The following is a 23,908-nucleotide window of genomic DNA, read 5'->3' as shown; positions in this document are numbered from 1 at the left end:
GGTGCAGACCCCAGAGGTGCTCTGGCTGCCTTGGACTGGCAGCTCCAGCATCTTCACCTCCTAGCTGTAAGTGGCTGCCCCTCAGGTGTGGGAGGGGACAGGCAGCCTAGATGTGCCTACCTTTAAGATGCAATAAAGGCACAGTACAGTATTTGCTCTTTTGTGTGTGTGTGTGTGGGGGGGGAATATCTCTGCTGCTGTGTGATTGGTTACTTCTGGTTCCACATGGAGTCCGGTTGACCGGTCAGTCCATAACTCTGGTGCTCGTATCTTTGAGGTTCTACAGTACTTAGAAAGTGCCACCTGGCTCATGATTTGATCTGGCAAATAATCCTCCTCCCGGACTAATTCCTTTTTAACTAAGGTAATGTCCAACGTGGAATCTCTCCATCTAGTACACACAATCCTATTGACCCTGGCACTCTTTATGAATTCCTCATTACCCCTCCATGTCTCAGCCCTAATATAATTAGTGAATGTATATTCATCCCTCCCATCAGGGTTTACTAAAGTGGTAGCATTAACACCTGCAGTGTTCACATTTGGACTCAAGGTGGCAGTGTTAGCATTTATCTGGTTAGTCTCTGTACTCAAAGTAACTGCATTCAAATTGATTGCGGGTTGGGGCATTGCTGGTTTTAGGGTGTTTTTGTCCCTACGGTTTGGACAATGGCTTTATATGGCCAACAGTTCCACACAGATGGCATTTAACTGGTTTTTCTCTAGGGTGAGAGGTTTTAAATTCTGGGTTTGTATAAGATTTCCTAGCAAAGTTGGGGCTAGTCTTATTCTTGAACCCATCCTCTCTCTTAAACTGTGATGAATAGGAATTGTTTTTTCCTTGAGGCTTATGCCTTTCACGGTTTCTATCTCTATGAAAGCATCAGCAATTTCTGCATCTTTCAATGGTATCGGGTTTTTATCACACACTGCTGCTCTGATATGATCAGGAGCTATTTCAACTAGCTGTTCCATAGCAAATAAATCAATCATTTAATCAAAACTATCATAAGACTTTGCCCCCCTTAATCCCCTTTTTCATATACCCAAGCAGTATATGAGCAATCTCAACATATTTCAGAGTAGCAGCCATGTTAGTCTGTATCCGCAAAAAGAACAGGAGTACTTGTGGCACCTTAGAGACTAACAAATTTATTAGAGCATAAGCTTTCGTGGGCTACAGCCCATTTCTTCGGATGCTGGGCTGTAGCCCACGAAAGCTTATGCTCTAATAAATTTGTAAATCTCAACATAGGTAACATCAGATAGTTTAACATTTCTAAATATCAGCCTATAAGACCCAGGAGTAACTAAAATCTTTGCAATACAGTTTCTTTAAACTTTACAAAGCAACAAAGAGTCCTGTGGCACCTTATAGACTAAGACATCTGTTAGTCTATAAGGTGCCACAGGACTCTTTGTTGCTATTTACAGATCCAGACTAACATGGCTACCCCTCTGATACTTTAAATTTTACGTAATTCAAAGCATCATATAACTCCATTTCATTAAATACCTCTCTTGCTTTTCCAGTCAGTCTGGTGAGGATACAGTGCTCACTTTATATTTATTTTTGATTACAAATATTTGTACTGTAAAAAAAAAAGAAATAGTATTTTTCAGTTCATCTAATACAAGTACAGTAGTGCAATCTCTTTATCATGAAAGTTGAACTTACAAATGTAAAAAATGAAACAATGTAAAACTTTAGAGCCTACAAGTTCACTCAGTCCTACTTCAGGGAATTGCTCAGACATACAAGTTTGGTTACAATTTGCAGGAGATAATGCTGCCCGCTTCTTCTTACAGTGTCACTTGAAAGCGAGAACAGGCGTTCGCATAGCACTGTTGTAGCTGGCGTTGCAAGATATTTACATGCCAGATGCGCTAAAGATTCATATGTTCCTTCATGCTTCAGTTACCATTCCAGAGGACATGCGTCCATGCTTATGACGGATTCTGCTCGATAACGATCCAAAGCAGAGAAGACTGACACATGTTCATTTTCATCATCTGAGTCAGATGCCACCAGCAGAAGGTTCATTTTCTTTTTTTGGTGGTTCGGGTTCTGTAGTTTCCACATCTGAGTGTTGCTCTTTTAAGACTTCTGAAAGCATGCTCCACACCTCATCCCTCTCACATTTTGGACAGCACTTCAGATTCTTAAACCTTGGGTCGAATGCTGTAGTTATCTTTAGAAATCTCACATTGGTACCTTCTTTGCATTTTGTCACATCTGCTGTGAAAGTGTTCTTAAAACAAACATGTGCTGGGCCATCATCTGAGACTGTTATAACATGAAATATATGGCAGAATGCGGGTAAAACAGAACAAGAAACATACAATTCTCCCTCAAGGAGTTCAGTCACAAATTTAATTAACTCATTATTTTTTAACGAGCCTCATCACATCTGGGTGGGGAAATTGCATGCAGGGCCAAGAATGTAGGGCTGGGGTAGGGGGTTGGGGTGCGGGAGGGAATGCGTGGTGTGGGAGGGGGTGCGGTGTGCAGGAAGGGGCTCAGGGCAAGGGGTTGGGGTGCAGGAGGGGTGCGGGGTGTACGAGAGGGCTCAGGGCAGGGGGTTGGGGTGCAGGAGGGGTGCGGGGTATGGGAGGGGGTTCAGGGCAGGGGGTTGGGGTGCAGGAGGGGTGTGGGGTGTGACAGGGCTCAGGGCAGGGGGTTGGGGTATGGGGTGCAGGAGGGGTTTGTGGTGCCGGCTCCACAAACAGATGTGTTTCCAATGGGGTCCTTCAGGGATCTAATCTTGTCCCTTCATATTTAACATTTTAACAATGACCTGGAAGAAAGCATAAAATCATCATGGATAAAGTTTGCAGACATCACAAAAAGTGGGGGAGTGGTAAACAATGAAGAGGACAGATCATTAATACAGAGCAATCTGGATCACTTAGTAAAGTGGGAGCAAGCAAACAGTATGTATCTTAATACAGCTAAATATTAATGTATACATGGTGGAATAAAAAATGTAGGCCATACTTACAGGATGGGGGACTCTGAAAAAGATTTGGGTGTTGTGGTGGATAATCAGCTGAACATGAGCTCCCAGTTCTATGCTGTGCCAAACAGGCTAATGCAATCTTTGGATGCATAAACGGGAATCTCAAGGATGAGTAGAGAGGTTACTTTAACTCTGTATTTGGCACTGGTGCGACTTCTGCTGGAATACTGTGTCCAGTTCTGGGATCCACAATTCACGAAGGATGTTGAAAAGTTGGAGAGGGTTCAGAGAAGAACCACAAGAATGATTAAAGAATTAGAAAACATGCCTTTATAGTGATAGACTCAGGCCTGGTCTACACTACGAGTTTAGGTCGACTTTACCCACGTAATTCGAATTTAGCCTGGACACGTTCACACGACGAAGCCCTTTCTTTCGACTTAAAGGGCCCTTTAAACCGGTTTCTTTACTCCACCTCCGACGAGGGGATTAGCGATAAAATCGGCCTTAGGGGGTCGGAATTGGGTTAGTGTGGACGGAATTCGACGTTATTGGCCTCCGGGAGCTATCCCACAGTGCTTCATTGTGACCGCTCTGGACAGCACTCTCAACTCAGATGCACTGGCCAGGTAGACAGGAAAAGCCCCGTGAACGTTTGAATTTCATTTCCTGTTTGCTCAGCGTGGAGAGCACAGGTGACCACGCAGAGCTCATCAGCACAGGTAACCGTGATGGAGTCCCAGGATCGCAAAAGAGCTCCAGCATGGACAGAACGGGAGGTACGGGATCTGCTCGCCATATGGGGAGATGAATCAGTGCTGGCTGAACTCCGAAGCCGTAAACGAAATGGCAAAATATTAGAAAAGGTCTCCAAGGCCATGAAGGACAGAGGCCATAACAGGGACGCACAGCAGTGCCGCGTGAAAATTAAAGAGCTAAGGCAAGCCTACCACAAAGCCAGAGAGGCAAACGGAAGGTCCGGGGCTGAGCCGCAAACATGCCGCTTCTACGCGGAGCTGCATGCCATTCTAGGGGGTGCAGCCACCACTACCCCAACCGTGTGCTATGAGTCCCTCACTGGAGAAACACACAGGGAAGCGGGTTCGGGGTACGAGGAAGATGAGGATGAAGATAATGTAAATAGCTCACAGCAGCAAGGAAGCGGAGAAACCGGTTTCCCCAACAGCCAGGATATGTTTATCACCCTGGACCTGGAACCAGTAACCCCCGAACTCACCCAAGACCATGTGGGCACACAGGGGACCTCTGGTGAGTGTACCTTTGTAAATATTACACATGGTTTAAAAGCAAGCGTGTTTAATGATTAATGATTAATTTGCCCTGGCAATCGCGGCCAGTACAGCTACTGGAAAAGTCTGTTAACGTGTATGGGGATGGAGCGGAAATCCTCCAGGGACATCTCCAGAAAGCTCTCCTTCATGTACTCCCAAAGCCTTTGCAAAAGGTTTCTGGGGAGGGCTGCCTTATCCCGTCTGCCATGGTAGGACACTTTACCACGCCAGGCCAGTAGCACGTAGTCTGGAATCATTGCATAACAAAGCATGGCAGCGTATGGTCCTGGTGTTTGCTGGCATGCAGACAACATCCATTCCTTATCACTCTTTGTTATCCTAAGGAGAGTGATATCATTCACGGTCACCTGGTTGAAATGGGGCAATTTTATTAAGGGGACATTCAGAGGTGCCCCTTCCTGCTCTGCTGAACAGAAATATTCCCCGCTGTTAGCCACGCGGTGGGAGGGAGGGGTGAAGTGATCATCCCAGAGTATTGGGTGTGTGGGGGAGGGGAATTAGTTGGGTTTGTGCTGCACGTTAACCCTGAAACCGCAGCCCCTCCTTTTACATTGCAAACCCATTTTAAATGGCCAGCCCAACGGGTGCTTGGTATGGTTAATGAGAGCAGTACTGTTTTAAACCATCCCCACATGTTAACAAGGTTAAAAAAGCCAAAAGACTGTGTCTTACCATGGCTGCCTGCAAGCTGAAATCTGTGGCCTGGCACTGCGTGAGTGATCTCTCACACCAAACCGGCAGGCCCTCAATATAAGAGGAAAAATGCGACCTTGTAACGAAAGCACATGTGCTGTGTGATGTGAACAGCAAAATTTAACGTGAAAGAGTGTACCCATTGTTCTCTAAAATGTATCTTTTTTAACCACCTCTCCCTTCTCCTCCACCAGCTGCAAATGTTTCTCCTTCACAGAGGCTAGTGAATATTCGAAAGCGGAAGCGAAAGACGCATGATGAAATGTTTACAGAACTACAGACTGCCTCCCACGCTGACAGAGCACAGCAGAATGCGTGGAGGCAGTCAATGACTGATTATAGAAAGGCCCAATATGAACGAAAGGAGAGGTGGCGTGCTGAATCGCGGGCTGAAGAGCAGAGGTTGCGTGCTGAATCGCGGGCTGAAGAGGAGAGGTGGCGTCAGCTTGCACACAGAAGGCAAGAGTCGATGCTCCGGCTGCTGGAGCATCAAACTGATATGCTCCTGCGTATGGTTGAGCTGCAGGAAAGGCAGCAGGAGCAGAGACCGCCGCTACAGCCCCTGTGTAACCAACAGCCCTCCTCCCCAAGTCCCATAGCCTCCTCACCCAGACGCCCAAGAACACGGTGGGGGGGCCTCCGGCCACCCAATCACTCCACCCTAGATGATTTCCCAAGCAATAAGTGTTAAAGTTTTAAAGTTTTAAACTGCAGTGTGTCCTTTTCCTTCCCTCCTCCCCCACCCATCCCGGGCTACCTTTGCAATTATCCCCCTAGTTGTGTGATGAATTAATAAAGAATGCATGAATGTGAAGTAACAATGACTTTATTGCCTCTGCAAGTGGTGCTTGAAGGGGGGAGGGGAGGGGAGGGTGGGGTGGTTGGTTTACAGGGAAGTAGAGTTAACCGGGTGGGTGGGGGGGCGGAGATTTCATCAAGGAGAAACAAACAGAAGTTTCACACCGTAGCCTGGCCAGTCACAAAACTAGTTTTCAAAGCTTCTCTGATGCGCACCGCGCCCTGCTGTGCTCCTCTAACCGACCTGGTGTCTGGCTGCGCGTAATCAGCGGCCAGGCGATTTGCCTCTACCTCCCACCCCGCCATAAATGTCTCCCCCTTACTCTCATAGATATTGTGGAGCGCACAGCAAGCAGCAATAACAATGGGGATATTCTTTTCGCTAAGGTCTGAGCGAGTCAGTAAGCTGCGCTAGCGCACTTTTAAACGCCCAAATGCACATTCCACCACCATTCGGCACTTGCTCAGCCTGTAGTTGAACAGGTCCTGACTCCTGTCCAGGCTGCCTGTGTACGGCTTCATGAGCCATGGCATTAAGGGGTAGGCTGGGTCCCCAAGGATCACGATAGGCATTTCAACATCCCCAACGGTTATTTTCTGGTCCGGGAAGAAAGTCCCTTCCTCCAGCTTTCGAAACAGAACAGAGTGCCTGAAGACGCGAGCATCATGTACCCTTCCCGGCCAGCCCACGTTGATGTCGGTGAAACGTCCCTTGTGATCCACCAGGGCTTGCAGCAGCATTGAGAAGTACCCCTTGCGGTTTATGTACTCGGTGGCTTGGTGCTCCGGTGCCAAGATAGGGATATGGGTTCCGTCTATCGCCCCACCACAGTTTGGGAATCCCATTGCAGCAAAGCCATCCACAATGTCCTGCACGTTTCCCAGAGTCACTACCCTTGATATCACCAGGTCTCTCATTGCCCTGGCAACTTGGATCACAGCAGCCCCCACAGTAGATTTGCCCACTCCAAATTGATTCCCGACTGACCGGTAGCTGTCTGGCGTTGCAAGCTTCCACAGGGCTATCGCCACTCGCTTCTCAACTGTGAGGGCTGCTCTCATCCTGGTATTCTGGCGCTTCAGGGCAGGGGAAAGCAAGTCACAAAGTTCCATGAAAGTGCCCTTACGCATGCGAAAGTTTCGCAGCCACTGGGAATCGTCCCACACCTGCAGCACGATGCGGTCCCACCAGTCTGTGCTTGTTTCCCGGGCCCAGAATCGGCGTTCCACGGCATCAACCTGCCCAAGGAACACCATGATTTCCACATTGCTGGGGCCTGTGACTTGGTCTAGGTCCATGTCCATTTCCTCATCACTCTCGTCGCCGCGCTGCAATCGCCTCCTCCTCGGCTGGTCCTGGTTTTGCTTTGGCATGTCCTGGCTCTGCATATACTCCAGGACAATGCGCGTGGTGTTCATAGTGCTCATAATTGCCGCGGTGATCTGAGCGGGCTCCATGATCCCAGTGCTAGCTATGGCGTCTGGTCTGAAAAAAGGCGCGAAACTAGTATCTGAAGGACCAGGGGAAGGAGAGAGGGAGGGAGGGAGGGGCGAGTGATGACATGGCGTACAGGTACAGGGAATTAAAATCAAGAAAGGTGGCTGTGCATCAGGGAGAAATACAAACAACTGTCACACAGAATGCCCCCCCCCCCGAGATTGAACTCCTAAGCCTGGGTTTAGCGGGCCGTTGATTTGACGGAGGGAGGGGGGAAGGAAATGAATACAGAACAAATCTATTTTTTACATCTTAAGACGACGGTGCAGCATGACTGATAGCCCTCGGCATTTTCTGGGTGCTTGGCAGCAAACACTGGGCGCTTGGCAGTTAGCCTTCAGGCCTATTGCACGATCTGATACCCACTGCAGTATGATGATGACGGATACCAGTCATAATATACTATCTACTGCCAAAAGGCAAGGGGTTGCTGCTGTGTAGCAATGTAGCCCCACGTCTGCCAGCCCCATGTCTGCCAGCACCCAGATCGCCCTCGGCCTCTTCTGGGTGCTTAGCAGACAATACTGGGCGCTTGGCAGAAAATAGTATACTACGACTGATAGTCATCATCGTTAAGACAGTTCGATAGGACAGAGCATGTCTGCCCAGGTGCCAATGATTGATAGCCACTGCTGTATGACGAGGACGGTTACCAGTCGTAATAAACCATCTACTGTCAAAAGGCAAAAGGTAAGGGGCTGGTGCAATGCAGCCCTACGGCTGCCAGCCCCACAGCTACCAGCACCCAGATCACCGATGAAGGCTACCAGTCATGCTGCACCGTCTACCGCCAAAAGGCAGTTAGCTGCTGCTGCTGTGTAGCAATGCAGTCCCACGTCTGCCGGCACCCGGATGACATATGGTGACGGTGAGCTGAGCTGAGCGGGCTCCATGCTTGGCGTGGTATGTTGTCTGCACAGGTAACCCAGGTAAAAAGGCGCGAATCTATTGTCTGCCGTTGCTGTGACGGAGGGGGAGGGGCCTGACGCAATGTACCCAGAACCCCCCGCGGCACTGTTTTGCATCATTCGGGCATTGCGATCTCAACCCATAATTCCAATGGGCGCCGGAGACTGCGGGAACTGTGGGATAGCTACCCATAGTGCAATGCGCCGGAAGTCGACGCTAGCCTCGGTACTGTGGACGCGGTCCGCCGACGTAATGCACTTAGAGCATTTTATGTGGGGACACACACAATCGGCTGTATACAACCGATTTCTATAAAACCGGCTTCTATAAATTCGACCTAATTTCGTAGTGTAGACATACCCTCAATCTATTTAGCTTAACAAAGAGAAGGTTAAGGAGTGACTTGATTGCAGTCTATACATACCTACATTGGAAACAAATATTTAATAATCTGCTCTTCAATCTAGCACAGGTATAACACTATCCCATACCTGGAAGCGGTAGCTAGACAAATTCAGACTGGAAATAAGGCATATATTTTTAACAATGAGAATAGTTAACCACTTTACTAAGGGTCATGTGGATTCTCTGTCACTGACCATTTTTAAATCAAGATTGGATGTTCTTCTAAAAGCTCTGCTCTAGGAATTATTTTGTGGAAGTTCTATGGCCTGTGTTATTCAGGAGGTCAGACTAGATGATCACAGTGGTCCCTTCTGGTCTTTGAATCTATGAATCTATGATTCAGTCCATGGACATTGCAAGAACTGGTGGACACCCTCAGCTCTCCTAAACAACTGTCTGAGGGATGTCTGTGCTGCGTCTGGGAACAAGCCTTCCAGGCCGTGTGGACAGACTCATGTATATGGCTCATGTTACTGTGCTAAAAATAGCCATGTAGATGTTGCAGATGCTTGAGGCACCGAGCTCCAACTCAAGCCGCAGCCTCAAAGCGATGTCTACACTGCTATTTTTAGCATGCTAGTGAAAGTCCCACTAAGAAAGGCTGTAGAGGTCACAGATGCAGTGCAGACATACCCTCAAGGATATAGGTATGCCTTTCTGTGACTGGGGCGGGGGAAAGAAAGAGAGAGTGAGTGTGTGTGTGTGTGAGTGAGTGTGACTAAAATACTGAACTATCAGTCCTCAGCTTCTACTGAACGAGGTCCAATGGGAATAACTTCCAGCGTAGGCTTTTCACCCTGAACATTCTTGACTGCTCCCATTGCTGGACTTACCTCAGTAACTTTCAGCCTCACCCTCTCACTCACATCCTATTTCCCTTCTTTTTTCCCCCTTCTGTCTCCTGCTTCTAGGAATCTTTTCCTGTCTCTTCTCAAAATCCATTTGCCGTCTGACTTCCCAGAACTAACTCTTACTTCTTTTCCACTTTCCCACAATACACTGTTTTACTTAGCGTGGATAAGAGTTTTTAACCAGACCTTTTTGTCTTTTGGGAATGGTGCAAATGGCCTTGATTTATCTTAAAACGTTCTGCTCAGTACACTCCTTATATTTTGCAGGACAAGGTCATTCTCCTTGTTCTTGTAAACCCTGGTTCAGACTAACCGAGAGTCAAACCAATTTTAACGAACAGTAAAAATCACATCTAACTTGTTTCCCAGATTTAACACCTTTTCACCAGTGGTTTATTTTGGGCTTTTTTTTTAGATGGATGAAGAAGCCTCGATGTGGGGTTCCTGATCATCCCCATATAAGCCATAGCCGAAGAAATAAGCGATATGCGTTAACTGGACAAAAATGGAGGCAGAAGCATATAACATACAGGTATATTCTAATTTTTTTAAAGGGTGAAGAATAGTTTGACGTAGATTTTATATTGAGCTGTGAAAAGTGAAAATGTCTTTTAATACATACGGCCCGCTGAACTTTTGAAAAAAATTACCTTCCATGTTTTTCTAAAGTGCCTAAGTGATTTAGTAGTCTAAATCCCATTTTCAAAATTATTTAAGGCATTTAGGACCAGATTTTCAAAGGTATTTAGGTCCCATTAGTTAGGCGCCAAACCTGCTTAAATTATTTTGGACATCTCAATAAGTGCCTATCAGCATCTTTAGGTGCCTTTGTAAATCTGGCCCTTGGCTTAAATGACAATCAAAAGTGCTACCTAACAATTATTTGTTCCCTACCTGCTTTTTGATTATGTCATTTAAACCCTGAACGCGTTTTAGTGACAGTTTTTCAGAGTTGGTACTGAATATTACAAATGGATGTCTTTTCTTTTTGTTCTGTGAAGCACTCAAAAATGTTTTGCCACTTTAAAATAATAAACACATTTCTTATTTTTATATTTATTTTTATATATCTAATATTCTGAGTATGTTTCAAGTCCAGAGTCATAATGAACGCTGTCAGAAATTTTCTGCAAACATTTTATGACATTTATATTAAAACTAAATTAAGTATTGAAATCATTGGTTTTAGCTGAAAGGAGTTTCAGTCTAACTTTTACTTTTTACAGGCTACAGAAACTTAGTGAAAACATTTCTAAAATTATCTATATTGTGTAACTTCATGATAATGGAACTATAGAAAAATATCTAGTAATTGTTTAATGGTGAATTATCATCCAAAGGGGATGCTTCTAATCAAGTCCTGCAGGCATCTGTTCTTGGCATGAAACTTGTTGCTGGTAAAGTTTGCAGATGGCAGAAAAATTGGTGGAATGGTAAATAATGATAAAGACAGATCAGACAGAGTATTTTAATACAGTCAGATGCAAGGTCCTCTATCTAGGAACAAAGAATATAAGTCACACTTACAGGATGGAGGACTATATCCTGGAAAGCAGTGACTTGGAAAAGGACTTAGGAATCATGGTAGAAACCAACTGAACATGAGGTCCCAGTGAAATGCTGTAGCTAAGAGAGCTAATGAGATTCTTGGATGTAAGCGGGGGAGTGTCAAGTAGTAGTAGGGAGGGCATATTGCTATTGTATACAGCATTAGTTAGACCATTCCTGGAATACAGTGTCCAGTTGTGAGGTCCAGGACTTGGAGTGAAGATTAAGAGCTAGTCATGTTGAGTTTGAGCTGATGGCTAGATATCCACGAGGAGATGTTGGAGAGACAGGCTGAGATTTTAATTTTTGGACTGAAGGAGGAGATCTGCAATAAAGATGTAGATTTTTAATCCCTGAGCATAGACATGCTTGTTGAATTTGTATTTACTGATGAGATTACCCAGAGATAAGGTGTAGAAGGAGAAGAGAAGAGGACAAGGAAAGAGTCATGTGGAGCCTTCACAGAAAGCTAGAGGGAGGATGAGGAGGATCCCCCGAAGGATGCACTGAAGGAGTGATTAGAGAGGGAAGAGGAGAACAGCAGAGGGCGGAGTCATAGAAGCCAAGGGAGGACAAGATTTCCAGAAGAAAAGCATGGGCAACTGTATGAAAGGCAGCTGACAGGACAAGTAGAATGAGGATGGAGTACTGGTTCGGAGCTTTGGCCAGGAAGAGGTCATTAGAGACTTTGGCAAGAATGGTTCTTCTTCAAGTGCTTGCTCATGTCCATTCCATTGTAGGTGTGTGTGCTCGCCACATACACTGGTGCCGGAAGTTTTTCCCTCAGCGGTATCCGTAGGAGAATGGCTCTGGCACCCTCTGCAGTGGTGCCCATATGGTGCGGTATAAGGGGTGCCACTGGCTCCCACCACCCTCGGTTCCTTCTTACCGCCAGTGATGGTGCTGGAACATCTCTTGCTTTGGCAAGCCTTCTCGTTCTGAATCTGTTGAGATTAACTTTACTCTGTAAATACGTAAAAGTTGTTAGTAGTTTCCCTTAGTGTAACAAAAACAACAAGGAGTCCGGTGGCACCTTAAAGACTAACAGATTTATTTGGGCATAAGCTTTCGTGGGTAAAACCTCACTTCTTCAGATGCATAGACTGAAAGTTACAGATGCAGGCATTATATACTGACACATGGAGAGCAGGGAGTTAAATTTGCAAATGAATTTTAGTTCTGCTGTTTCTCTTTGAAGTCTGTTTCTGAAGTTTTTTTGTTCAATGATAGTGACTTTTAAATCTGTAATAGAATGACCAGGGAGATTGAAGTGTTCACTTACTGGCTTTTGTATGTTACCATTCCTGATGTCCGATTTGTGTCCATTTATTCTTTTGCGGAGGGACTGTCCGGTTTGGCCAATGTACATGGCAGAGGGGCATTGCTGGCACATGATGGCATATATAACATTAGTAGATGTGCAAATTTTCATTTGCAAATTTAACACCATTAATCTGGGCTTGAATAGGGACTGGGAGTGGCTGGCTCATTACAGAAGCAGCTTTTCCTCTCCTGGAATTGACACCTCCTCATCTATTATTGGGAGTGGACTACATCCACCCTGATTGAATTGGCCCTGTCAACACTGGTTCTCCACTTGCGAAGTAACTCCCTGCTCTCCATGTGTCAGTATATAATGCCTGCATCTGTAACTTTCACTCTATGCATCTGAAGAAGTGAGGTTTTTACCCACGAAAGCTTATGCCCAAATAAATCTGTTAGTCTTTAAGGTGCCACCGGACTCCTTGTTGTTTTTGTAGATACAGACTAACACGGCTACCCCCTGATATTTGATACCATGCAAGGCACTAAATTTAGCCGTATGGAGTGGAAATCCATCAACCTCAACAAAAAACTTGCACAGATACAGACAGACATCATCTTCCTCTCCAAATGCAAACAGATGGACATTATACCAAATGGACTGAAGGTAAAAAATCCATTGCAATCAACATACTACACTGACTATGGTGAGAGACTGTGCCACACACTCTCAAAGAAACTGAGGAACCACCTGATCAGCATCCTGTACAGCAGACAGGAGAAGATCAAGAATGAGCTCTCAAAACTGGAGACTCTCATACAATACCAACCTTCCACACAAACTTCCACGTGGCTGGACTTTACAAAAATGAGACAAGCCATTTACAATGCACACTTCACTTCTCTACAGAGGAAAAAGGACAGTAAGCTATCTAAACTCCTACCTGCCACAGGGGGCTACAACAGTGGTACCCTCAACTCATCTAACAACATTGTCAATCTTTCCAACCACACACTTAGTCCAACAGAAGAGTCTGTCCTATCTCGGGGACTCTCTTTCTGTCCCAGCATCCCCACGAACATGATACAGTTCTGCGGTGATCTGGAAGCCTACTTTCGTCATCTCCGACTCAAGGAATATTTTCAACGCACCACTGAACAGTGCACTGACCCACAGGAACCCTACTACCAACACTACAAGAAGAAGAACTCTGCGTGGACTCCTCCTGACGGTCGAAATGACAGACTGGACCTCTACATAGAGTGCTTCCGCAGATGTGCACAGGCTGAAATTGTGGACAAACAACATCACTTGTCCCATAACCTCAGCCGTACGGAACGCAATGCCATCCACAGCCTCAGAAACAATTCTGACATTATCATCAAAGGGGCTGACAAAGGAGGTGCTGTAGTCATAATGAACAGGTCGGATTATGAACAAGAGGCTGCCAGGCAACTCTCCAAGACCACATTCTACAGGCCACTATCCTCTGATCCCACTGAGGAATACCAAAAGAAACTACACCAATTGCTCAAGAAATTCCCAGCTACAGTACGGGAACAAATCTACATGGACACACCCCCAGAACCCCGACCAGGGGTATTCTATCTGCTACCCAAGATCCATAAACCCGGAAACCCTGGACGCCCCATCATCTCACGCATTGGCACTCTTACAGCAGGATTATCTGGCTATTTGGACTCTCTCCTCAGACCCTATGCTACCAGCACTCCCAGCTATCTTCGAGACACCACCGACTTCCTGAGGAAACTACAATGCATTGGTGTTCTTCCTGAAAACACCATCCTGGCCACCATGGATGTAGAAGCTCTTTACACCAATATTCCACATGAGGATGGACTACAAGCTGTCAGGAACAGTATCCCTGATGAGGCCACAGCACGCCTTGTGGCTGAGCTTTGTGACTTTGTCCTCACCCACAACCACTTCAGATTTGGGGACAACTTATACCTTCAAGTCAGTGGCACTGCTATGGGTACCCGCATGGCCCCACAGTATGCCAACATTTTTATGGCTGACTTAGAACAACGCTTCCTCAGCTCTCGTCCCCTAGTGCCCCTCCTCTACTTGCGCTACATTGATGACATCTTCATCATATGGACCCACGAGAAAGGAGGCCCTTGAAGAATTTCACCTGGACTTCAACAATTTCCACCCCACCATCAACCTCAGCCTGGACCAGTCCACACAAGAGATCCACTTCCTGGACACTACAGTGCAAATAAGTGATGGTCACATAAACACCACCCTAGACCGGAAACCTACTGACCGCTATACGTACCTACATGCCTCCAGCTTCTATCCAAGACACATCACACGATGTCTACAGCCAAGCCCTAAGATACAACCAAATTTGCTCCAACCCCTCAGACAGAGACAAACACCTACAAGAGCTTTATCAAGCATTCTTAAAACTACAATACCCACCTGGGGAAGTGAGGAAACAGATTGACAGAGCAAGACGGGTACCCAGAAATCACCTACTACAGGACAGGCCCAACAAGGACAATAACAGAACACCACTGGCCATCACATACAGCCCCCAGCTAAAACCTCTCCAGCGCATTATCCACGATCTACAACCTATCCTGGAAAATGATCCCTCACTCTCACAGACCTTGGGAGGCAGGCCAGTCCTCGCTTACAGACAACCCCCCAACCTGAAGGAAATACTCACCAGCAACTACACACCACACCACACAAACACCAACCCAGGAACCAATCCCTGTAACAAACCTCGTTGCCTACTCTGTCCCCATATCTACTCTGGCGACACCATCAGAGGACCCCATCAAGGGCTCATTCACCTGCACATCTACTAATGTTATATATGCCATCATGTGCCAGCAATGCCCCTCTGCCATGTACATTGGCCAAACCGGACAGTCCCTCCGCAAAAGAATAAATGGACACAAATCGGACATCAGGAATGGTAACATACAAAAGCCAGTAAGTGAACACTTCAATCTCCCTGGTCATTCTATTACAGATTTAAAAGTCACTATCATTGAACAAAAAAACTTCAGAAACAGACTTCAAAGAGAAACAGCAGAACTAAAATTCATTTGCAAATTTAACACCATTAATCTGGGCTTGAATAGGGACTGGGAGTGGCTGGCTCATTACAGAAGCAGCTTTTCCTCTCCTGGAATTGACACCTCCTCATTTATTATTGGGAGTGGACTACATCCACCCTGATTGAATTGGCCCTGTCAACACTGGTTCTCCACTTGCGAAGTAACTCCCTGCTCTCCATGTGTCAGTATATAATGCCTGCATCTGTAACTTTCACTCTATGCATCTGAAGAAGTGAGGTTTTTACCCACGAAAGCTTATGCCCAAATAAATCTGTTAGTCTTTAAGGTGCCACCGGACTCCTTGTTGTTTTTGTAGATACAGACTAACACGGCTACCCCCTGATACTTGATCCCTTAGTGTAGTTAGTCCCGGACAGGACTCAGCCTAGGGATGGGGCATGGCCCAATCCCCAGGCTTCAAATCCTGTGATTGCTGCAAAAAACTGATGCCCATCAGCGATCCTCATAGTAGCTGTCTGAGCTGCCTGGGCAAGACCCATATCAGTGACAAGTGTCAGATCTGCAAAGGGTTCAAACCTTGGACAAAGAAGGAGCGAGACATACATCTCCGGGTGCTCCTTATGGCGTTGGCGCTAGCACCAGCACTGGAGCCATCCATGTCAGACTCTGCTCCTAGTACCGTGGCATCGGTACGGAGCACTCGGCCGGTGCTGTCTTCAGACCGACGCTGATTCCCCCTCCCCAGCACCGGCCAGGAAGCAAAGAAAGGCTGGGAAGGGACAATCTCTGATGTCCCATAAAGGGAAGGAGAGGGCCAGAGGGGAGCAAGGACCCATCAAGGGCAGCTCCTCAACTCTGTGTGGGAGTCGGGCCTCAGCTCAGGTTGAGTGGGTTAGCCCATCCCGAGATGCGTCTGCCACCCTGGAGAGCGACGTGGGCCTCTGGCATGTGGACATGCCATCGACGTCCGAGGCCCTGCAGGTGACACGGGATATCTGAGTGTTACCGGTGCCGCCCACACCAGCCGTGGCGGTGCCCCATTCTAAGGGCAAACCTGCCATGGGACCTTTCCAGTGGTCTCCATCTGTGCGGCACCGCTCTCCTCCTGAGTGTCCTGCCAGCGCTCACCCGCGCAGAACTGCCAGGGCTTAGACATAGGGAGGCCGGCCCGAAGGAGCCTTTACTGGTCTCTGGACTCGGGACACCGCTCGCCAGGCTTGAGACACAGATCGCCGGTGACTTGGTGCAGGCCCATGGAGGTGCGCCCATCCCTGTAGCCCTGATACCGGGACCGACCCTAGCCACTCCTCAAGTGTGTGGCACCGCTCCAGGGACACAAGCCAACGGTCCCAAGAGCCTTGTTACTGGTCACCGGAGCAGCGGTACAGGTTGCCGTGATCGGGTCGACGCTCCCCATCTCAACGGCCAACTCGCTCCTGCTCCCGCTCGATGGACTGGCTTCAGTTAAGAAGCGAGGCATAGGCACCAACTTTCCCCAGCGCTGGTGGGTGCTCGCGCCCCTCCCCCGCCCCTGGCCCTGCCCCGACTCCACCCTTTCCCCGCCCCTGCCCCACCCCTATTCCAACCCCTTCCCCAAAGTCCCTGCTTCAACTCCGCCCACTCCCTGCCCCTATTGGACCCCTTCCCCAAATCCCCGCCCTGGCCCCACCTCTTCCCCAAGCGCGTGGGTTTCCCCTTCCTCCCCTCTCCCTCCCAGCACTTGCCGCGCGAATCAGCTGTTTCGCGGTGCAAGCACTGGGAGCCAGGGGAAAAATGTGGGCACACGGTGCACCCAGGGAAGGAGGCAGAGGCAGAACGGAGGCAGAGGTGAGCTGGGGTGGGGGGGCGGGGTGCTGCCGGTGGGTGTTAAGCACCCACCAATTTTTTCCCATGGGTGCTCCAGCCCCGGAGCACCCACGGAGTCGGCACCTATAAAGCAAGGCGTCAATCGCCGGGTCACCATTGCAGATCCACCGAATGTGTTCAGTCTCCGGGAGCCTGGCCCGGGGACTCATCACCCTCAGACAGATCCCCGTTGCTGTGCCGGGATCAGCACCGTTGCAACCAGGATGAACGATTGGCACCATCCTGGCCTCCCAGACATGATCCCTCTTCTTCGGACTCCAGTATCCAACAGGAGTCCACACCAGTGGGCCACGGCCCTGCACCGGGGTTACCCACTCTACAGGCGGCACCGCCCATTGCATTGTGCCCCAGGGCCAGTGGCCGGACCCTGGTACCCTTGGGGGTTCCCGCAGCCCTCGCAAGGGCTCAGGTCGGCCTAGTGGGCCTCAGATAAACCATCAGCCATGGTCTCCCGTCCGCTCCAGACTTCATAACCCTACCTTAGGGGAGTCAATTAGTATGCATTTATTTAATAGATAAGCCAACTCAAAAGCTGCACAGCTCAAGTTGTGTTGGGACCAGAATACGAGTCTCTAAAATTAGATTTGCCCCACTGCCTTGCAGAATGAGAGTGAAAAATCATGTGATAAGCTGTACTGTCTGGATCCATTGCTCTAACCACTAGAGCACAGCCTGCTCCCAGAGTCAAGAATAGAACCCAGGGATCCTGAAACCAACATTCCAGTGTTGGCTCACAAACAATTGTATAATCCATTGGGAAACTGTATATTATGCCCCCTTTAGGGACTTTCTCATATAAAGGATAACAGTGTGCTTCTGCTTCTGGTTATTCCTATAGCTTGAGTGGCTGAGGTCTGTTCTATAGATCTGAAAGTCTTGGGTTCAGACCGTGCTGCTGTCCCATGGGGGAAGAAAACATAGTATATGATCGTGTCAGTAAAGACTGTGACTTAATCCACATGCCAAGGGGCTGAACAGGTTATACAGGTGTCCATAATACTGGCATTTTCAGACTAATCGAAGCTTTAGTTGACAGCCTTGATAGTATCTTAAGAGTTTTTTTGTATATTATACATATATATGACCCCCATCTTAAATTAGCATTTATTTGAGGGGTAGATGCCTCAAGACACTGAGCTACAGAGCCTTTCATGTGTAGGTCACCATTTTGAATCCAGCCTCTTCCAGGGGAGTTGTTCACCACTGCACTTGGTGCTAGTTGGCAGACTCAGCAGAGAAGCCCTGGAGACTTAACTGCCCCTGTGCCTCTGAGAAGCAGGCCTGGCAGTACAGTATCTGGGAAGCTTGCACTGTTGTTGCCCTGCACACAAACTGAGGACTACATTTTCCAGGGGTCACAAGCTGGCACCTTTTGCCAGTCCTAAATCCAGACCATTTTAAAAAATGAAGTTTGGGGCTATATACAAGTTATTTGTAAATAAACAAATTAGTTCATAACATATTTTGCATAAAATGTCACATATGGAGTTGCACAAAATTGCAGCTGGGTCACGCTGGTGAGGTTTTACTCATTCAAGTAGTCTCATAGGTTTCATTTGAACTACTACTGTGAGTAAAGGCGATCAGTCAGGCTCACCGTAATTTAGTGATAGGTATGCTGCTTAGAAAGTATTTAAGGGCCAGTTTCTTATACACTTGCCTACATTTTTGCAGGATAATAGCAGACACACAAATTTACCTGCAATAATTTGCACTTTCAAAGTAGACATCTAAGTCCTTAATTTGTGAATGTGGTCAGGCATTCAGGACCTGATGCAACATCCACTGAAGTCAAGGAAGGATTCCCGTTAGCTTCAATGGGCTTTGGATGAGGGCTAAAACTGACCTAAGTTACGGGTGCAAATAGTTGCAGGCACAATTATGTGTCTGCAGAAATGGAGACCCTGTTCAGTTTTGCCTATGTACAAGAATTGCTAGCTGTTGTAATAGGAAGACTTGAATAGGATGTGTGCCTTTAATCAGTCCTTCTCTTCTCATTCACACAGTGTACACAACCACACCCCCAAGGTTGGAGAGCTTGATACAAGGAGAGCCATTCGTCAGGCATTTGATGTTTGGCAGAGAGTGACGCCACTAACCTTTGAAGAGGTCCCTTATCATGAAGTTAAAAGTGACAGGAAGGAAGCAGATATTATGATATTTTTTGCTTCTGGTTTCCATGGAGACAGTTCTCCATTTGACGGAGAAGGTGGATTCCTAGCCCATGCTTACTTTCCTGGACCAGGAATAGGAGGAGATACTCACTTTGATTCAGATGAGCCATGGACTTTGGGAAATTCTAATCATGATGGTAAGATTGCAGGTCAAATTTTTAAAACAAGAACAAGCTGAATGTAAACTCAACAGTAGTCTTTTAGTTGGGGAAATGGCAGGTTAGTGGAGCCCTCTTCTTCCACAGATTGGCCCCAGTTAAAAAAAAATGCACTCCATCTTAAATGCACAAGTCCCTGGTGTGTGTGCACAAATTGGAGGTTTATGCACCTTCTCACCTATATGCACATGAATGAATGTATTTAGGAGTGAGCAAAAATGTGTGTATACTTAGCTGTGCAGGTCTTTGAAGATTTGGGCCACTATCTCTCCAGAGAAAATTGTCCCCTAGGGGAGGAAGGTGGTATGAGTGCTGAAGAAACAGAGGCAAAGTCGGCATCCCAATCCCAAGCCGACTGAGATGCTGAGTGTGCTCAGCAAAGACAATGATGCAGTTGCTCAGTGGGGAGTGCAGAGGTAAGAAAGCAGAAAAGGTTTCAGTTGCAAGTTTCATCATTTTTGACTTAATGTCTAATTTCCCAAATATTATTTTGGCCTGAAATTTCCCATGCTGTGTTTCAGGCCAGAAGAGAGGGCTTGTTGGTACTTTAAGATGCTTGTTGGGAATCAGGAAAACTATCTTTTGTGTATTAAACAGTAAAGAAATTTTGTGTGCTTTCGGGTTTTATCTTCCCTTCCAATAACCCCAAACACTTGCTTTTTTATTTTCAGACCTTTTCTTCTGTGGGAACATGGGTCTTTCACAAGTTTGAAAAAGAGTGTTAAGCTATTTTAACTGAATGCTAAATGAGACATAAGACTCCAATTACAGATCCATATGCATGGAGAAGATCATGGATTCAGAACAATTCCTAGAAAAAATGCATTGTCAAGATAAAGTTATGCTTGTAAATAAAGATTAGTTAATTTTAAACACTATTAGAGCATTGTAGCTTAAAAGAAACATGTTTAATACCAGGAATTTGGAGTTCTGTGAAGGGTCATCACCATGGTATCAAAGTGCCTGAGTTAAGGTGTAATGTCTCCTCAGTGCAGGATCTGTTCACCTTTAAAGGGTAGTCTGTTCCTCCCTTATTGTGTCACTCAGTTGGTATTCCCCCTCACTGTAGGCTCTCTTTCGGTATGTTTTCTTCATAAGTGCTGTTGCCAGAGTTTAGAGAAATTTCACGTTGGTAGGGGCTTTCTCCCCATGTGGTTGAATATTATCCCTTTCACTGCAGATGATGTCCTTCAGCTGGGGTATTATTACCTTTTGCTTCTAGATTTGTTTTCTAAAGCGTGTTCTTTGTAATTAGTGTTGTCTCTATCCTGATGGCAGGGTTGGCTGTTCATTTTGGAACTGAAATAGACTCACCAAAAAAATAAAACCCCACCAGGAGTATGTCAGTAACAAAGCTCTCTTTCTATATTGTGCTTTTCTACATAAAAAGGGAACGATTTTAGAAAAGCTGCTGCCAATTTTATAATTTTTAAAAATCTTAAAACAGACAGATAAAGTGGGCTACTCAGTAAAAAGCAGAGCTACATAGACTATTAATATCTAAGACATTCTGCCCCCGATGAGAATGTTTGTTTTTTAACACAACTATATAGAAAACTCAGGCAAACTATCTCAAATTTTTGTTTATCCTTACCGTGAAGCGTTGGTGTTTGCAAAACTGTTATTCACTGAATACATCAGCAGTGCAGGGCACTGAAATTGGCATTGTAGGTCCTGCTAAAAGCTCACAAAATGTGTCTGGCATGTGAGACTGTTCTCTGTATATGATATTGATCCTTTCTTAACACTGACTACAGGAGGAACCCATTTAGTCCATGTAGTATTGTTAAGCTAGTGCCCATGAGCCTGGTTTAACAACTGTTTTTGGCTGGCGTACCTGTAGCTTTTTTGCTTTTCACCTGTCTCACCCTCAACAGTTTTAGCAAGTTGACAGTAATGTGCAATTGTCCAACCAGAAGAAGTGTGGGGAACTCTTCACTAAGAGTGCAAACTGTGTTTCAAATTCAATCAAGAAAGAATTAGTAATTTCTGAATAGATGACATTCTATGTGAAGAACACAAGACTTCTTTGGTTTTTCTCATAGGACACAAGAACTGTGGTCCATTTAAATTAATTAGCTATTCTGGCACGCCAGGATAGCTAAACATTTAATGCAGTTTCTGGATAGTTCACTAGCTAGGTGTAGGGGTTGCCAGACAGATACCAGTTTCTGGCCACTATGGCTAAGCATTTATGTCCATTCAGAACATGAGTCACTCAAAAGAACCAGTAAAAATCCACATAGAAGTGCTTCCATGTTTTCTCAGACCACGATTGTGAATATTGGGGTGCCCAGTATATTCTTTACCCTCTGACATGAAGATCAAGCCTTCTTCTCAGTAGTATGAGCCAGCCTAGGCCATCAAAAGTGACTGAATATTTTCCTTCATAGTCACTATTCTATATTGTGTAACATGAGGCTTTAGAGTCATAAAACCGGAGGGAAATATGCATTGTTCGTCTTATTATTTTATAACGTGTTTAACTTGGTGTCAGCCCTTCCCATTCACACTGAAAAGTGACAACATAATTAAGAATTGTATTTGGCAAGTTAAAAAAACTGAAGTGAAGAGGCATACTGTGGTAAGTCCCTAACACCAGGGTGGGTTAGCATTTTCCAATGTTACACTGTTTTATGGGCTGCTGTTTTTCCTTAATTTGATGGCAACATACTACAATGAGGGTGCATTGGGCTCAGACCAAAATATAGTTGTTTAATCATATTGATCTTACATTTTTATTACTGATTGTTTCCTTATTATTAGTGTTAGTGTTGCAGTTATAGGACTACTGCCCTCTGTCCCCTTTCTGATTTCTCTGAGTTAATCCAGTTCAAGTCTTGAGGTGGAATCTCACGATTCTTCTTCGAGTAGTGTCCCTGTGGGTGAACCACTGTAGGTGTGCTTGCGTCCTTATGCTGCTGATCGGAGAACTTTGCTAGCAGTGTCCATGAGGCCCGGCTAGCTAGTGTATGCAGGCTAACCCCCCTCAGTTACTTCTCAACTGCCCCTGGCTAGAGACAGAGCTAGTCACAGTCCGTTAAGACCATCGTTTTCACTTTTTGCATTTCTATAGTTAGTCTCCTTGTACTTAGTTGTAGTTTTGACTCCTTTCTTATCAGCAGGCACAGCTGTGATACCACATGCCAGGCGTCACATGTGAACATGTGGTTCAGCTCAGAGACAGACTGGACAAACCCCTGTCACTATCCACTAGGGTCAAAAACTCCTTAGACTGGTAGAAGGACCCAGCCAATGTTTGCAAAGGGATCCCCTTCTCGCACCCTCCCCCCACCATTGCTTCTCACCACCGACACATCACTCAGGGTGGGGCGCACATCTAAACAGCCTCATGACACAAGGCAGGTGGTAATCCATGAAGATATCCCTTTACATCAACCTCCTCAAGCTAAGGGTCGTCAGGAAAGCCTGCGCCCATTTCCTCCTGCTGATTAAAGGATCACAGATGAGATCTAAGAGACAACATAACCTGTATGTACTACATCAATTGACAAGGGGGAGCCAGGTCGCCCTCCCACTGTGTGGAGCTGATGAGATTATGGAACTGGTGTATCTCCCATGATGTGTCACGGTTTGCAGTTTACCTCCCAGGCACACAAAATTTGGTAACGGATAGTCTCAGTCACAAATTCACACACAATCACGAGTGAAAGATAGACCCGGCAGTACTTCACGACCTATTCAGGCAATGGGGGACACTGACCACAGACCTGTTCATCACTCACCTGAACAAGAAATGTCCATGCTACTGCTACAGAGCAGGGATAGGACAACACATCCTGGGCGATGCTCTCCTGGGACAGGGACCTTCTCTATGCCTTTCCTCCCTTTCTCCTACTGTTGATGGTCTCATTGAAAATAAAAAGAGAAGGAGCACATGTCATACTGATTGCTGCCACTTGGCCAAGGCAGACCTAGTACCCTTCCCTGTCACAGCTTGTGATGTGCCCGCCAATCTCTCTCCAATCCAATCCTCTTCTCGCAGAACAAAGGCGTACCCTATATCCCAACCTCGGATTCTTTGCCTCAAGGCATGGCTCCTTCAGGGTTCCAACACCTAGAGAACTCCTGTTCGAAGTAGGTACAAGATGTATTTACTACACAGTAGAAAGTCCATGACATGCCGTACTTAGGTCCAGGTTTCGCATTTGGTGTACCTCCCAACAAATCTCCCTGACATCCGTGTCCCTTCCAAAGATCTTAGACTATATACTGACCCTAAAAAGATCAGGACTATCTCTCAGCTCTCTCAGAGTCTATCTGGTGGCTACAGCAGCCTTCTATCAGCCAATAGAGGGATACTTGGTACTATCACACCTGACCACTAAAAGATTCCTCGGGTATAGTTAAATCTTTCCCCACAACCTGTGTTCCCTCTAAGCTGCGTGGTT

At 46.4% G+C, this 23,908-nt stretch overlaps 1 protein-coding gene across 1 annotated transcript in view; it reads left to right on the top strand.

Annotated features, from left to right (window-relative positions):
* Positions 1-23,908, top strand: part of MMP24 (matrix metallopeptidase 24) — a 189,939-nt gene that overhangs the window by 44,887 nt on the left and 121,144 nt on the right. Inside the window, exons 3-4 of the mRNA XM_065414454.1 lie at positions 9,843-9,959; positions 19,171-19,475. Of these exons, the coding sequence (XP_065270526.1) occupies positions 9,843-9,959; positions 19,171-19,475 (422 nt within the window). The remainder of the gene's footprint in view (positions 1-9,842; positions 9,960-19,170; positions 19,476-23,908) is intronic.

This window comes from Emys orbicularis, chromosome 12 (genome assembly GCF_028017835.1).
Source record: "Emys orbicularis isolate rEmyOrb1 chromosome 12, rEmyOrb1.hap1, whole genome shotgun sequence".
Classification (NCBI taxonomy): domain Eukaryota; kingdom Metazoa; phylum Chordata; order Testudines; family Emydidae; genus Emys; species Emys orbicularis.
The sequence above is the reverse complement of the archived record's forward strand: the minus strand, read 5'-3'. Positions and strand labels throughout refer to the sequence as shown.